Below are 17,761 nucleotides of genomic sequence, written 5' to 3'. Positions count from 1 at the left end.
CGGTCCCCCCCCCATGAATTCCTATGGGGCATGGGATGGCAGCGGAGACATGTCCGCTGACATCCGACCCGATCCGTCAAATCTGGACGGATGGAAACCCTATTTTCCATCCTTGGATCGGATGAGAACGGACCGAAGGTCCGTTCCCATCCAATTTCCCCCATAGAGATGCATGGGGAAGTGACAGCTGTGTCTCCGCACACAGCGCGGAGACACAGCTGTCGTCCTGCTGCTCAGCGGGGGATCGGCGGCTCGATTCCCCACTGAGAAACTGAATCCGTCCAATGGACGGATAGTGTGAAAGGGGCCTTAGTCATTGCTGGAGGGGGATAAACTCCAAAAGTAAATTTGCAATAATGTGCAGGTGTGCCGGGAGGTGAGACTTCTCACCTGGGAAAGGAGAGACTTAGAACTATAGGCATATCTCTTTTGGTTAGAGCAAGGGAGAGTTATAAACCATGTCAGATTTTTTTTTTCTCCTTCATCGGTTTTTCATTGCAGAGATTTCCCTTTACTTCCTGTCCATAGCTAAACAGGAAGTGAAAGGAAATCCCTGTAAATCAAGGGAATTCCTTGGGGACCCCCAGGTCACCAGAACTAGTGTACCCATTGGAATTTTTCCCCCTCTATTACTTTTCTGGGTACAAACCAAAATTTGGGGTTTTACTTTTCAATGATCATAGTAAACTGGACACACAGAGGGTGAATCTCCCTAATGGGTGCAGACAGCAATAAAATCTGACAGGTGTTCTAATCCCTCTCCACTCTATTCAAAATTTAAAGACAAAAACCCCACAGATAAACCCACCTAGAGCTTACTTGTGGATTAAACTTTCATACCAACTGAGCAGCAAGAGGGCATGCAAAAAGTCTTATGTGGTTGGTGGCTTTCAAGAGGACCTGTCCGTTTTGTCCCAAACAGGCAAGGTGATAAAATCCCTGTAAACTAGAAGATTAGCTGGAAAGTATTTATAATACAATTTAATAGCAGTAGCAATTGCATTTTTAGTACAGTGCAGCTTTCCTATACTATATTGAGAATGAAAAGCTATGCCATGCAAGCTCAGCATCAAAGCATAACCAAAAATGATTTTATTCTAGAGGAATCCATGTTCTCTGGGTTCAGAGTCTAAATACACTTTGTGCCAGTAGAAGATACCGCAGGCCTGGCATAAAGATTAGCAGAGGAATTTGTTTTGTTTGCACTCAACTGCTGCTAGTTACATGCAAACACACCCGCAGAGAATGTAGTCCTAAATAAATATGTTTGAGGGGGGAGAATGGGAGTTGTTTTCTGCTGTGATGGACAGAATAGTACAAAGTCTTCTTTTGAACGTTTTTGGTAGACGGTGCTGGGAACAATCGCTCACCCAAACCCCCTTCTTGGCTGTTATCTCAAGGACGTCTACGCTGTGATGTGTATTGATGCAGACACGTGAGGGAGTCTGATTACTACTTCAATATTTCCCACAATTTTAAAGTAAACGGAAGGTTCGGCGGTAAGGCTTAGATACCCTTGTGGCAGATGTGTGGTGTTCGGAACTTTGATTCAAGACTCTCTCAAGTCCTTTTAATAAAAACAAAATAACTTTTCTTTGGCTCCATGTACACGGGACGTTGTTAAAAGTCCCTTTGAATGCTGGAATTTTTAGGACGTTTGAAACGTCCGTTGGGTTGCGTTTGCACCCGCGTTTAGCGAGCGTTTGCGTTTAGAACCGTTCTTAGAGGTCAAAAAAATTATTCCCCTTTAAAATGGAAAAACGCGAACGCTAAACGCGGGTCATCGCGTTCGGTCACGTTTTTGCATTTGAAACGCCGGGAAACACACGTTCGAACGCAAATTGCGTTCCAAAAAACGTCCCTGAACTCAACTGCCTGCAAATGCCTAAAGGACCCTGTGTACATGGACAGATAAGATAACATGTAGGTGGGTTCAGGGGCTTCTGAAAAAAACTCCCAACTGCTCCTAAACGGCCATTTACAACGTCCCGTGTACATGGAGCCTAGAGCTTTAACCAAGTCCCCTAGTAGTTGGTTACTTTCACCTGGACTTGCTCTGCAATTGAGTGTGTTTTTCTTTATTTAAATTATGGTATAGCCAGTACTAGTGGGTCATACTCCTCTAGGTCCGTGTATAGCTAGCAGTAGTGGGTCACATTCATCTACGTCATATGATCTAGATAGTGGTAGTTGGACATGTTGATCTAGGTCATGGTATAGTTAGTAGTAGTTGGTCACATTCATCAAAATCATGATCTAGCTAGTAGTAGTTTGGTCACATTCATCTAGGTCATGGTGTCTCGTCATGGTTAACATTCATCTGGGCTTGAGTTTTTTTCACCCCTTCATCAAAGCCTTGAGTGTCAAATATTTGAGAAAACCAATTGGACAAGTGGCAAAACACTTTAAACATTAGAGAGCAAGTCTTTATGACTATGACCAACTATTCTAAGCTGTACCTAGATAGCATGACCACTTTTTAGACTTTTTTTTTTTTTTTTCAACCAATTCCACCAAGCTTTCCATCACAAAAATGTCTAAATTGAGGCAATCTAGCAGTAAGGAGATGTTGGTTGGTCATCTTTTTCTGTTTTTGATAATCTAGGCCAGCCATTCTCAACCAGGGTTAGGTGGAACCCTTGGGTTCTTTAGGAGGTTGCTTGGGGTTTCTTGAGCTGTGGCTTGATGACCTTCGTTTTGATGGTGCTTGCATAGCTTCAAGACCAAGGTCACTTGGCAAAGTCAGAAGCAAGAAACCAATTATTTTTTTTTTTTTAGCTGCTTTAAAGAGGAAGTAAACCCTCCTCTGACACTTTTAGCTATAGGTAAGCCTATAAGGCTTACCTATAGGTACTGGTAATATCTCCTAAACATGTACCGTTTAGGAGATATTTACCTTACATGCAGCCAGTGACGTCACTGGCGCATGCACTCTGAAGGAACGGCTGCCCGTGCCTTGACCGTCTGCTCCCGCGCGCGGGAGTGACGTCACCGCGGCTCCGGCCAATCAGATGGCCGGATGCCGCGATCCCAGAAGACAGGCGACTGGACATGTCGCCCGTCAGAGGTAAGCGAGCGGCATGGAGGGGGCTCGTTCTAAGGTAAGTATTTGATAATGAGCTAGTATGCGATGCATACTAGCTCATTATGTCTTTCTCTTTCAGGATGAAAAGAAAAAAAAAATGTTTTTTTGGTTTACAACCTCTTTAAAGTGTAACCAAACCCCAAGTCCCTGCAATCACTAGATCTGCTCTCCCACAGTACACAGAACATGAAAATGTAATTGTTTTAATAAAAATAAAAACTGCTAAATATATTTTCATCAACTTTGTTATTTTAATAGAAAAAAAAAAAAAAACCTGTTATCCTTACCTGCTCTGTGTAATAATTTTGCACAGGGGAGCCTGGATCCTCCTCTTCTCTGGTCCCTGGCTGGAGCTCCTGGCGCCTCTCCTTTGTATTCAGACACGGAGCCGTGCTTCAGCTTCACCCCTCTCTCTCCTCTTTGGCTAACTGAGTTTGACAGCAGTGGGAGCCATTGTCTCAGCCAATCAAGAGGGAGAGTCACCGGACAACCGAGGAATTCGTGGACATAAGTGGATTGAGAGGGGGATGAGGCGCACAGAGGGCTTTTTATCTTTATTCATTAAGATGAGAACTTCTGACTTTAGAACCAATTTTAAAATTGCCTTTTTGCATGGTCTGCATAAAGGTATTTTCAGACATTGTTGTACGTTTGCTTATACTTGGATATGGAATACCTAGCCCATCCAGAGTCTGGATCCCACTAACATGTTTTCAACTTTGCAGAGATGGCGGAAGTAGTTCTGGTGATTGGCAGCGGTGGGAGAGAGCATGCCTTAGCTTGGAAGCTGGCACAGTCTACCCATGTGAAACAAGTCCTTGTGGCTCCAGGAAACGCGGGTACTGCCAACAATGGGAAGATCACAAATTCTGGTAAGAACCATGTCTAGTATGGAGTGTGGACAGTGACTTGAAAGCTTTTTTTTTTTTTTCATATATATATATATATATATATATATATATATATATATATATATATATTAGTTCGACTTTTTAATTTTAATATCATGAATTTAAAAAAATATATATATTTGCCGGCTCTTATTGCCACATTTAGGGCAAGAAAAGCTCCTTCCCTTTAAATTTTATGTATGTCTTCACACTGGTCTGTTGCGCTTCCGTTGTGGTGTTAGAAATCCTGCTTGCCTTATTTGTGGCCTGCTGGAAAAACTGCACCAAAAACGCACCTCCCTGTTGAAATTATTAATGAGGATTTCTATAGCGCCAGCAATTTACGCAGTGCTTTACAATATTAGAGGGAGACAGTACATATACAAGAGGATTTAGAGGGCCATGCTCAGAAGAGCTTACAATTTAATGCATTGAAAACGCCGTAATAATGAACCCGTGTTAGGTTTTTTTTTATGCTGTTTTTGAGTCACATGACTTATGAAAAACACCAAAAGGACAGTAAAATTGGGTTCATTTTCGGCACCATTCTCGGCACCTTTTTTCTCTTTTTGGCAAAATGCAGAAAACACCATTTTTGCCCAATATGTTTCGGCCGCCGACATTTTGGTGCATCTTTGTTGAAAATGGGGTTGCTAATATCCTAGAGTTGGGCTTTAAATCCTTCAACAAATTGGTAAAGCATGGATGGGATTTATGATTTCTGTGCTGGTGCCAAATCATGTGGAAGTCAATAAGTTGTACAAGGACTGCATACAGCATGGTAATTGAATGACTGTTATCCAAGTGAATGTCTACGTTGGTCTCAAAATTTAGCATTGGCCAATCCTTCTTGGTGGAGGGTTTGAAACAACTCTTCTCTACCAGTATATGTCCCTTCTACCCCTTTTAGGGCTGGTTCACACCACAAAAAATGCACTCCAGATCTGTTCCAGATGCTTTTCTGCATGCACATTTTTGACATGTTCCCATGCGTTTTTGGCGCTTTTCCAGATGCGTTTTGTTTGGTGTGGTGGTTTTTTAGCAGAGACCCTGGGGGGGGGGGGGGAATAATTGTTTGGGGAGTTCTAAGTAAACTTTCTAGCAAAAAAATACTGATTTTAAACTTGTAAACAAAGTGCCAGAAAAAGCCTGGTTCGGCAAGTGGTTAATAGTGCCTAAGTGCTATTGTAAAAATGTCCTTGTATGTGTGCTTCTCATACCTACTGCCTCATGGCTAGATATCTGCAGTGGGAGTTCCAAGACCTCTGACCCTGCTAGTCTCAGGAGGTGTGAAGGGACATTTGATAGTGCCCTGCTGTGTTACTGTGTACATAAGCAACACCACACCTCCACCAAAATGGCTACTTCAACAGGGACACAGTGCGCTTGTGAGGTTGTCTATCATACAATGCGTTTTTAGCCACATTCCAGATTCATTAGCTCGTTTTATAAAACTAATTTTTGGAGGCACCTACTAGGGCATGGGTGCGCAACCTTTGGCCCTCTAGCTGTTGCAGAACTGCAAGTCCCATGATGCATTGCAAGGCTGACAGGTTACAAGCATGACTCCCAAAGGCATGAAGGGACTTGTAGTTCAGCAACACCTGGAGGGCCACAAGTTGAGCATCAATGTACTACTGAAATTCTCTCCAAGGTAGCTGTTTGGAGATGCTTTTTGCTTCAATTTTATTGACCATTTAGTTGGGTAGACAAACAATCCCATCCCCTCTCAGGCTCCCCAATAGTGGGTTGCTCTTCAAAAAAAAGAGTTCCAGTGGCCTCCTCTGCCTCGTGTACAATACATCATGGCATATGTAGAAAATGAACTCTTTTTGGTTAGAATGTTGTGCAAAGTACTCACCATCACCACCTTAGTAAGTGCGCTCCCATCTTCGGTATGGGCCCCTGAAGCCCACCCCGTAGCTTCTTCCGGGTTTCCCATTCTTGCAAATTTGTATTGCAGAGGCTGCCCATTGACTCCTGGGATTGATGACACTTCTGTCCCAGGAGCCAATGGGCCGCTGGATGTGTACCTGTTGGTGACGTAGGGGCTATTCTTGATGTACCCAGCCAATCTCTCCTTGGCATGTCAAACTTGTTTGGGCAGCCATGTTTAGTATATCTATTCCACCATCTGTTGCGCTCTCTAAATTTTGTGTCTGACCAAACACAACATGATTCAGTGAAGTCTTCAATGATCATCCATCTAACCTTCCTTCAACACAAAAAGGGGGGGAAAGACTCAATCGGTGTTATCTTATCAGTAAATTAGTCCATGCATAATTAATTGGTGTGCTCCAGTGATTTCCCCCTCCACCTCTATCCACACAGCCTCTTATCAGCAATCAAGACCTCAAATTATACATGGCCTTGTAAGCATTTCAAAGATGTCTGATTGTCCCAACCCAGTTCTCATCCGCCATCCGTGTTTAGTATATGTAAATGTCTCAAAGTATTGACTGTTTTAATCCCAGGTGGAGAAGGGGAGATCCACTTCTGAGCAATGAGTTTGCAGGCTATGGGTACTAAAGGTGATATCCATTCCTCTCCATAAAGCCCATCAGGCGTAGTTTGGAGTATAATAGAAATAATGTATGAAAAACTCTATTTATGGTGGTTAGGTGTGTGTGTGTGTGTGTGTGTGGGGGATATATATATATAAACTAATTAGGGGATTGGATGACCTTAATTATGAAGAGCGTCTGCAATCGCTTGATTGATTCTCCCTGGAGAAGAGACGCCTGAGGGGGGACATGATGGCAATTTTTAAATATCTCAATGGGGATCTCAGCTTAGAAAATAAGCTGTTCAGTCGAAGGGGTTGCATTAGGACTCAAGGACATACAATGCGATTAGAGGAGAAGCGTTTTAACCTCAGGCAACGTTGGGGGGGGGGGGGGGGTTCTTTACTGTTGGGGCTACAAGATTGTGGAATTCTCTACCACAAGAGGTGGTTTCTGCGGGTAGTATGGTGGCTTTCAAAAGACTCTTAGACATACATCTCAAGGATCAGAACGTTCAGGGCTATGTGAGATGATTACAGCCACACACACCCACACAGGTTGAACTGGATGGACTATTGTCTTTATTCAACCTCACCTACTATATATATATATATATATTTTATATGAGATATGCTTGGAGAGACCACACCTTGCGCAGGAGGCATCTGGGTGTTTATCTATCAAGCAACCACTGTGTCAAGCTTTGTAAGGGTGATAGGAATTTAAGGGGAAGAGTTTCCAAAGACTGTGTGTGGGGGTGGGGAAAATCTATCATGGCAGCAGATAATTCCCAATTTCAAGCAATGCTTCCTGCCTGGAAGGATTGAATGTGTAGAGTGTTTTCAGCCCTTAATGCAGTTAGGTTCAATTTTCATATCCTTCAGAGGACATGTGCCTCTCACATGCCCAGTCAGTCAGTTTTTTTCCTTGTGACCCTTGGTGGAAAGAATTACAATCTTGGCAAAGATGAGCCTATTGAAGCATACCATACAGTAATGCTGAATTCCTTGTGTGTGTATTATATATATTTACCAGTGAATTTGTTTGTTCTGTAGTTACACTGGTATGAACGAGCAGAACATGCTAGGGTAACCTCTGGCTAATTTTCCTTTGTTACTACAGATCTCCTGGTTGGAGACCATGCTCAGGTTATACAGTTCTGCAAAAACAATAACATCGCCTTGGTGGTTGTTGGGCCAGAAGCTCCTTTAGCTGCAGGTAATGCTGCTAAGGCTTTGTTTTTCAGCAATGTTTCTCAACCTACAGCATTTGCCTGTGTTTTACTTGGATCCCCTTCCCTTTCTCTTTTATTCAGGTGTAGTGAATGATTTGACGTCGGCTGGAGTGAAATGTTTTGGTCCCACAGCAAAAGCTGCTCAGCTGGAAGCCAGTAAAAGTTTTGCTAAAGATTTTATGGACCGTCATGGCATTCCAACAGCTAAGTGGAAATCTTTCACTGACCCCAAAGAAGCGTGTGACTTTATTACTAGGTAGTTATCAGAGTATCTAAAGAGGAATGGTAAAAATCGGCAAAGTTGGCAAAAGTCTAGAAAATATAATCCTTTCAACCTGTTCATACATCCAAGGCTGTAGAGTTAACTAGAGTTGTTGTTGCTTTTGTCTGTCTTTACAGTGCTGACTTCCAGGCCCTGGTGGTCAAGGCAAGTGGCCTAGCGGCTGGAAAGGGAGTGATTGTGGCCAGCAGCAAGGAAGAGGCTTGTAAAGCTGTTAATGAGATCATGCAGGTAAGAAATAATGGTGTTTTCATTGTTTTAAAGCAAACACACACCCTAAAATGGGGTAAGAATATAAGCACTGAAGGTTAATGGGGTTTTATTGTTATAGTGGAAGAAAAAGTATTCACAATAGTGATACCTCTAGCGCTTGCTAATCCCTAGTGGAAATAATATATTACAATATGTGCTAAAAATTCACAGTGGATATAAATAATAAATAAATATGAAAATAAATCACTTCAAAAATAACTTAAAAATAATAGTCCATCCAATGTGTGGTGATAAGTCAATCAACATTAATAATAAACCATAAAATTAATAAAGTCCAAATCCAATAATTGTGTACTAAAGTGCTGGTGCTTCTTCCTTAATAACTGGTGCTTCCTTTCCCGTGATAAATAAATAAATTGCCCACTCACCAGATGTTGTGGGTTCTATATGTCTTATGACATTAGAACCTATCGTGCTTCAATAGAAAATCCTTTCCAGGTTCGGGTTCCCTCTCCCTGGGTATGGACAGACCGTTCGGTTATTCTTCCACCATGGGATGAGTCTCCTCCAACCACGGGCCAAAGTATGAGATGTATTCCCTGCAAATAACCTCCAATCACAAGCCGTGATGGGGGAATAAATGGATAGTGTGGTATTGCTTTTCAAAGTTTTATTGCACACACCAAAAACAATATCGCACACTCAACGGTCAAATCCGTAAACTCCAAAAGTGATAAAAGCAGGTGTCATACACTTCCACATCTTCAAAAACAATATCCAGCAAAGTGAATAGGAAAAAACCGTGCTCAATCCAAAAAATGGCAGACAAACAGGACAGGATCGTCATACACGTGTGGTGGAGAGCGGTAGTTCCGGCTTGCGTTCCACTCAACAACGTATGACGTCACGGCGTGCGTTCCAACTAACGCGTTTCGTCATTGGTTCAGACGTCTTCAGAGGTGGAGTCACACGTCTAGCTCAACCCTTATATGCCGGAGCTGCCGCTCTGCACTGCGCACGACTCCGCCCAGTTAATTCTCTGTCGGAAACAGGAAATAACTCCCGTGTCCCCGCAATAACATTGTGCTATGTAAACCAAGAAAATCATAACAAAATATCTTTGTGCTATTTCAAAATGTATTTGTTAAACCGGCTCTCATTTTCCCCTAGATTAATAGCGCTTGGCATTCATAGTGTGTGTGTACTATTTTATTTGTTATTTCTCAATAATACTTTTATTAATAAAAATTATTTATAAAAATTATTTTTAAACTTTATTTATAAACCTAAAATAACATTATGACCAATCTTTATAAGGTTTTGTGGCATATAATTACCTTTTATAATTTATATATGTATAGAGATTTTTAAACTTTATTTTATTTAAAAGAATATAATTTATTAAATCAATACTTTTACTAATATATTATGTGGATATATTAAACATTGTAATCTATTATATATTATATATTATGTAAAATACGTAGATCCAGAAAAAATATAAATATGATTTAAAAAACATATTAATTATATTTAAAAAAATTTAAAATATTATAAATATTTTTAAAATTAAGCGGAAATTTAAATATTAAGATAATCTATGGATTTGATATAAAACAGTTAATATCCATGTCAACGTTCATACCCTTGGGTTGCAGGGTGGAAAGTTCATAAATCCACCGAGATTCATTTTGGGAGACAGCAATTCGCATGTTACTGCCCCTCCAGTTGTGCTCAATCCTGTCAATGCCCAAAATAGTAAGAAAGGTGGGGTCCCTATTATGTACCAGTCTATAATGTAGGGAAAGGCTGTGCTTTTTAAATCCTTTCTTAATGTTGGCGATGTGTTCGCCCATACGCACCCTAAGTTCTCTTGTGGTGCGACCAACGTATTGAAGCCCACATGGGCAAGTGAGGAGGTAAGTGACATGGGTACTACGGCATGTGATTAATTTCTTTGTTATATTTCTTTTTAGTCACATTTGATTGAAATTCCAAGTACTTGTCGTTTTCGGGTTTTCACAGTTCTGCATGATTTGCACCTTCCGCATGAATAAAATCCTTTGTAATCTAAAAAGGTTAAAAGTTTCTTAGGGGGATCCGGAACATTTTTCACCAGTTTGTCTCTGAGGTTGGGTCCTCTTCGATAAACAAACTTCGGGCGAGTTGGAATAACCCCCCCTCAACTTTTCATCTCTCAAAGGAAGGTGCCAAATGCTTTTTTATGATGTCTTCCACTTCCTTATATCTTACGTTGTATTGTGTGATGAAGTTCAGAGTAATCCGAATTTTCTTTTTTCTTATCTTTTAGAAGTGTTTCTCTGTTCATACCTTTTACATCTTCTCTAACTCTTTCCAATATATTTCTTTTGTATCCTTTTTCTTGGAACCTATCCAGTATCATATTCGATTGGGTAATGTAATCCTGTTCATTGCTGCAATTCCTCCTTAGGCGCATCAGTTGTCCCTTAGGGATTCCTTTTATCCAGTTAGGGTGGTGTCCACTATGAGTAGGGATATATCCATTCCTATCTGTTGCTTTAAAGTGCGTCTTAGTGCAGAGTCCATTTTCTCCTTTAAATATGGTAAGGTCCAGGTAGTGTATTTCATTTTTATCCCATGTTCCACTGAATTTTATTTTGTAACGGTTGATGTTCAAATCTTCTATATATTGCCTCAGTTTCTTCCGATCCTTTCCAAACGATGATCACATCATCTATATACCTTTGGTACATTACCAGTTCATCTGGTAATGTACCGAAGGTATATAGATGAGAGGGGGGTTATTCCAACTCGCCCGAAGTTTATCGAAGAGGACCCAACCTCAGAGACAAACTGGTGAAAAATGTTCTGGATCCCCCTAAGAAACTTTTAACCTTTTTAGATTACAAAGGATTTTATTCATGCGGAAGGTGCAAATCATGCAGAACTGTGAAAACCCGAAAACGACAAGTACTTGGAATTTTAATCAAATGTGACTAAAAAGAAATATAACAAAGAAATTAATCACATGCCGTAGTACCCATGTCACTTACCTCCTCACTTGCCCATGTGGGCTTCAATACGTTGGTCGCACCACAAGAGAACTTAGGGTGCGTATGGGCGAACACATCGCCAACATTAAGAAAGGATTTAAAAAGCACAGCCTTTCCCTACATTTTAGACTGGTACATAATAGGGACCCCACCTTTCTTACTATTTTGGGCATTGACAGGATTGAGCACAACTGGAGGGGCAGTAACATGCGAATTGCTGTCTCCCAAAATGAATCTCGGTGGATTTATGAACTTTCCACCCTGCAACCCAAGGGTATGAACGTTGACATGGATATTAACTGTTTTATATCAAATCCATAGATTATCTTAATATTTAAATGTCCGCTTAATTTTTGTAAATTTTAAAAATATTTATAATATTTTAAATTTTTTAAATATAATATGTTTTTTAATCATATTTATATTTTTCTGGATCTACGTATTTTACATAATAAATGTATAATAGATTACAATGTTTAAATATATCCACATAATATATTAGTAAAAGTATTGATTTAATAAATTATATTCTTTTAAATAAAATAAAGTTTAAAAATCTCTATACATATATAAATTATAAAAGTAATTATATGCCACAAAACCTTATAAAGATTGGTCATAATGTTGTTTTAGGTTTATAAATAAAGTTTAAAAATAATTTTTATAAATTTTTAATAAAAGTATTATTGAGAAATAACAAAATAGTACACACACACACTATGAATGCCAAGCGCTATTAATCTAGGGGAAAATGAGAGCCGGTTTAACAAATACATTTTGAAATAGCACAAAGATATTTTGTTATGATTTTCTTGGTTTACATAGCACAATGTTATTGCGGGGACACGGGAGTTATTTCCTGTTTCCGACAGAGAATTAACTGGGCGGAGTCGTGCGCAGTGCAGAGCGGCAGCTCCGGCATATAAGGGTTGAGCTAGACGTGTGACTCCACCTCTGAAGACGTCTGAACCAATGACGAAACGCGTTAGTTGGAACGCACGCCGTGACGTCATACGTTGTTGAGTGGAACGCAAGCCGGAACTACCGCTCTCCACTCTCCAGCACACGTGTATGACGATCCTGTCCTGTTTGTCTGCCATTTTTTTGGATTGAGCACGGTTTTTTCCTATTCACTTTGCTGGATATTGTTTTTGAAGATGTGGAAGTGTATGACACCTGCTTTTATCACTTTTGGAGTTTACGGATTTGACCGTTGAGTGTGCGATATTGTTTTTGGTGTGTGCAATAAAACTTTGAAAAGCAATACCACACTATCCATTTATTCCCCCATCACGGCTTGTGATTGGAGGTTATTTGCAGGGAATACATCTCATACTTTGGCCCGTGGTTGGAGGAGACTCATCCCATGGTGGAAGAATAACCGAACGGTCTGTCCATACCCAGGGAGAGGGAACCCGAACCTGGAAAGGATTTTCTATTGAAGCACGATAGGTTCTAATGTCATAAGACATATAGAACCCACAACATCTGGTGAGTGGGCAATTTATTTATTTATCACGGGAAAGGAAGCACCAGTTATTAAGGAAGAAGCACCAGCACTTTAGTACACAATTATTGGATTTGGACTTTATTAATTTTATGGTTTATTATTAATGTTGATTGACTTATCACCACACATTGGATGGACTATTATTTTTAAGTTATTTTTGAAGTGATTTATTTTCATATTTATTTATTATTTATATCCACTGTGAATTTTTAGCACATATTGTAATATATTATTTCCAGTAGGGATTAGCAAGCGCTAGCGGTATCACTATTGTGAATACTTTTTCTTCCAATTTGCACCCGCACTTTACTAGCAGCTGCACTTAATATTTATTTATTATTTATATCCACTGTGAATTTTTAGCACATATTGTAATATATTATTTCCAGTAGGGATTAGCAAGCGCTAGCGGTATCACTATTGTGAATACTTTTTCTTCCAATTTGCACCCGCACTTTACTAGCAGCTGCACTTAATTTAATTAATTTATTTACATAAATCTTAACCAGGCTACAGCTACTACCTCTCTGGTGCGCTAATATACATAGTATATTTTTTTGCCTTTATTGTAATGTGTGTTTTTGAAATGATATAAAGCATTTAAAAAAAAAAAAAAAAAAAAACTTAGACCTCACTTGTGTGATGTCTGTGCAGAAGAAATGAGGATTGGGATCACATGAATTGATGTGGTTGTCCTGTTGGGTGTAGCATATATTTTGGAGTATCTTTTCTACCCCCCTCGACTTGGATGTGTGTTCTGTTTTTTTTATATTGGGGTCTCATTAGGTTGGTCCATTGGATTGGACTTATGATGACCTTTTTGTAATGGTTTTGGTTTTAGATACTGTTTTCTTAGACTGCATATGATGAGCAAATCTCTGAAATCTGTCAGCATGGATCCTTCAGAAGTAATTTCTAATAACGAAACATGCTGATTTTTTTAAGGGCTAGATGAGGATGATTTTATGAACTTGGAATTCCTAATTGGGGTTATAGAGCCATTGCACTGGATTGCCTGAATTTCCCAGGCAATATCAAGGTTATTCTATTGTACTTCATATGGACTTTCTGGGAATCCTTTAAACACAAAAGACAATATAGGAACCCAAAAGGTTCTAAACCCGTGCAAATCAATAACCAAAAAAACAAACTACAGTAAAGAGCTGCGTGTTGTAAAAGGTGTATGCCTACAGCGTGAAAAGAAACCGTGCTCTTGCATCCTAAAATGTATATCCCCAAAATGAATAAACAATAGTGAATAGACAAATATATCTTCTTTTAAATTTAAAAAAATACATAAAAATTGTCAAGTCCATATATAATCCCACACGTGAATAGCATCCTGAGTGAGTATAGGAAAGAGTTTCCCTCCACCAGCATGCAGATTCACTATGCACACACCAGACTTAATTGACCCCTGTTACAGGGAGTCGAATTGCGCATATGGGAAAATCCAAGATGTCATAAATGAGGTCACAGGAATGATTTCAAACCACTACTGTCATCCAACATGTATTTAAAGCTCTAGTGTTGCCATATAGAATGGGAGGGGGAAGAAACGCTCTCATGGTGCAGTATATCAAATCGTGTATTTTTAAAAAAGGTTGTATTGCACTTACAAAGAAGACCGGGATCAGCATGTATTGTATGGGAATCGCCGGATTGCGCTCCCACCGCATTCCAGCTAACCAGAAATGACATCTCTCCAACACCATCAAACACCGTCTCGTCAGTCTGTCTGACGACCTCAGGGGTCCGACCTAGACTGAAAAAAATTGAACATGTGTGAATTTTTCCACAAAAATTCACACATTTGGGGGGGGGGGGGGGGGGGGTTTGACTTTTGCAAACGGTTACACTCATACTAGAGCATTCCACAGTTGATATTTTGTGTTTAGATGCTCCAAAATTATCCTCACAGATTATCGGTTGTTATGTCTAGTTATACAAATCTAATCTATATATATATATATATATATATATATATATATATATATATATATATATATATATATATATATATATATATATGGACCTGTATATTGCAGTGTGGTGTACTTCCACATTCATGGTGTTGATATCAACGTGGTATAATTGTTTCTTATGATTGACTTTTGTCTACTTATTCCTATAGGACAAGACATTTGGAGAAGCTGGGGAGACTGTTGTAGTGGAGGAGCTGCTGGAGGGTGAAGAAGTGTCCGTATGTATCTTCTCATGTTTGTTTTTGGTGCTTTTTGCTCATTTCTTTGTAGCTCCCTGCAGTATACAATGTTTGAACCCGTGTACTCCATTCAGAAAGCACCAGGACTGGTGTCACGACTCGAATCGCAGTCTGGACACTCTGTATGGACTCTGCATGTCCTCCCTGTGCTTGCATAGATTTCCTCTGGATCCTATAATTTCCTCCTACACTCTAAATACATACTGATAGGTAATTGACTCCTGTCTAAATTGTATGTGTACATGTGAGATGGGCCCCCTAATTTGTAAGCTCATTGAGGGCATTGGCTGATAAGTTTGACTGTGGTACATAAATACCTGTAATTGTTTGTTACTCTGACCTAAACTGAAATGCTGGTTATTCTATTGCAGTGCCTCTGTTTCACAGATGGGGTCACTGTTGCTCCCATGCCTCCAGCCCAGGATCATAAAAGACTAAAGGATGGGGATCAAGGCCCTAACACAGGAGGGATGGGAGCTTATTGCCCTGCACCCCAGGTATATACTGGAAAATGCTTCTGCAACAACATACACTAGCTCCAAATTGAATCCCATAAAATCTAACTCTTGTATGCGGCTGTTACTTCAGATATCGGAGGCATTGCTTGCGAAAATCCAGGATACAGTGCTGCAGAGAGCTGTAGATGGAATCCGGAAAGAGGGAACGCCATATATAGGTAAGATCAGTGTAATCTGAAACTTTTCAGGTGGCAGACAGCATAGTTTCCTACTGATGACTAAAACTACTACCAGGTTCAAATGCATGGTAAACGATAAGGTCGCCTTTTACAAAAAAAATAACAAATGCACATCTTTTTGCAGGTAAAAAACGTGCTTTTATTTTTTTTTTTTAAATGCAGCCTGTAAGACCCTGCACCCGAGAATTGCAAATCACGACTACAATGTACTAGGCAGTTACTGTATGGCTGGAATAATCTATGAAATATGGGAGCACTCACCTCACCAGCATCCTTGCACTACAAGCCATTGCCTGCAGAGGCTGATGGTACTTTTGTATTCAGGAGCTGTAACATGTTCCAAAGGTGAACTTATCCTTTTTTAAAGTGATGTGATACTAAAGCCTCCTCTTCTTGGGTCCCTCTTTGTGCTCTGGGCCCTCTCCCTCCTGTTGAGTGCCCTCGCAGCAATGAACTTATCCTTTTTTAAAGTGATGTGATACTAAAGCCTCCTCTTCTTGGGTCCCTCTTTGTGCTCTGGGCCCTCTCCCTCCTGTTGAGTGCCCTCGCAGCAAGTGGCTTGCTATGGGGGGGGGGCAGCCGAGTCGCAGCTCCCGGTGTCCATTCAGACATGGTGCCGCTGCCCAGCCCCGCCCCCTATCTCTCCTTATTGGTTTGCTGAGTTTGACAGCAGCGGGAGCCAATGGTGCCGTCCTGCTGTCTCAGCCAGTGATGGAAGTCCTGGACAGCTGAGTCTCTTGTGCAACATTGTTGGAATCTAGATGGGGCTCAGGTAAGTATGGGGGGTGCTCTGCACACAGGTTTGTAAGCCTGGAGGGTAGGGAAAGAAGGTTGTCACATACCTGGTTGAGACCAAGTTAACGAGATGGCTGTCCTATCACCTCTTTTCGTGTTTCCCCCTGGAGATGACTGGATATATTGGCACAGGTGCCTGTAGATCTGGTTCTGAATTTTTTGATGGCAGAGCTGAAGCAGTCCAGCTGGCAGCAGGCGGATTCTGGTCAGGAACCGGTAGCAGAATCCCATCCATGTCAGCGCTGGGCAAGCAGAAGTAGTACTGAACAGCAAGCAAGAAGCGGGGTCCGGTCACAAGCCAGAGTCAGCAACCGATGATCAGGATCAGCAAACCGGGTCAAGGTACGGATGACCACAGGATCAGGTCCCAATCAGAATGAGCTTATGACTACTTGGCAATAAAACCTGAGCCCTGTAAGGCTTTAAATATTCCACTGGGTGCCAAGTCGCTCCAACAAGCATGCTCGAACAAATGTTCATGTGTAGATGCATGCAATGTCCTAATTCTGTGCACAGTTCTATGGACCCTTCTGTGAGCATTCCTAGGAGCATGGCTTTCCTTACAAATGTGTAATTTATCTTCCTCGTTCTGGTGCTCTTCCCTTCCATTGAGCGCTCAGGGATGTGGGTGGTTACTTGCGTACAATGCAGAACTATTGGTCCTTCCGTGTAATTTGTTACATCTGTGTGCAACCAACAACCAGAACACTAAAGAGAAGAGACTTCTGGGAACTGGTTGCACAACATGGAGGAAGCCTGTCTGAACTTGGGTATAAGGGAAGTATTAGCCGGAGAAGATTTATATAAGACTGTTTGACTGACTGTAATAACTGATGTCTTGCTGTATATTTTCTGTTACGACAGTCTTATGTATGTGTTTTCAGGTGTTCTTTATGCTGGTATTATGCTTACTAAAGATGGACCGAAGGTGCTCGAGTTTAACTGCCGATTTGGAGATCCAGAATGTCAGGTGTGTGAATGAGTAACACTTGCTTATGCTCATATTTATGTATATATGTATGTCTGTGAGCTCCAGTTAGGTGGTTTTACCTAGGCCAGGCATGTCCAAAGTCCAGGCTGCTTTGATATGGTCCCACAGGTAATTTGGAAAAATACATTGGCATCATTGTTATTGCTGCCATCATTAATCATGATTGGTGGGTTCATATAACGCTTATGTGGTTAACCCTTGTGTGACTGATTAGGGAGCACGCATGCTCCGAATTGAGATGACTACATTGTAAAATGTCAGTTGGTCTAAATCGGTTATAAATATATTTGGATACAACATGTT

At 40.7% G+C, this 17,761-nt stretch overlaps 1 protein-coding gene across 1 annotated transcript in view; it reads left to right on the top strand.

The window, feature by feature from the left end:
* The first annotated feature begins 1,342 nt into the window (after positions 1 to 1,342).
* The window catches only part of GART (phosphoribosylglycinamide formyltransferase, phosphoribosylglycinamide synthetase, phosphoribosylaminoimidazole synthetase), a 51,658-nt gene continuing 35,239 nt past the window's right edge, over positions 1,343 to 17,761 (top strand). The window contains exons 1-9 of the mRNA XM_082247776.1: positions 1,343 to 1,480; positions 3,811 to 3,957; positions 7,602 to 7,697; positions 7,795 to 7,969; positions 8,113 to 8,224; positions 14,886 to 14,954; positions 15,347 to 15,472; positions 15,564 to 15,651; positions 17,352 to 17,437. Of these exons, the coding sequence (XP_082103902.1) occupies positions 3,813 to 3,957; positions 7,602 to 7,697; positions 7,795 to 7,969; positions 8,113 to 8,224; positions 14,886 to 14,954; positions 15,347 to 15,472; positions 15,564 to 15,651; positions 17,352 to 17,437 (897 nt within the window). The 5' untranslated portion in view covers positions 1,343 to 1,480; positions 3,811 to 3,812. The remainder of the gene's footprint in view (positions 1,481 to 3,810; positions 3,958 to 7,601; positions 7,698 to 7,794; positions 7,970 to 8,112; positions 8,225 to 14,885; positions 14,955 to 15,346; positions 15,473 to 15,563; positions 15,652 to 17,351; positions 17,438 to 17,761) is intronic.

Source organism: Pelophylax lessonae (assembly GCF_965119305.1).
Source record: "Pelophylax lessonae genome assembly, chromosome: 2".
Classification (NCBI taxonomy): domain Eukaryota; kingdom Metazoa; phylum Chordata; class Amphibia; order Anura; family Ranidae; genus Pelophylax; species Pelophylax lessonae.
The sequence above is the reverse complement of the archived record's forward strand: the minus strand, read 5'-3'. Positions and strand labels throughout refer to the sequence as shown.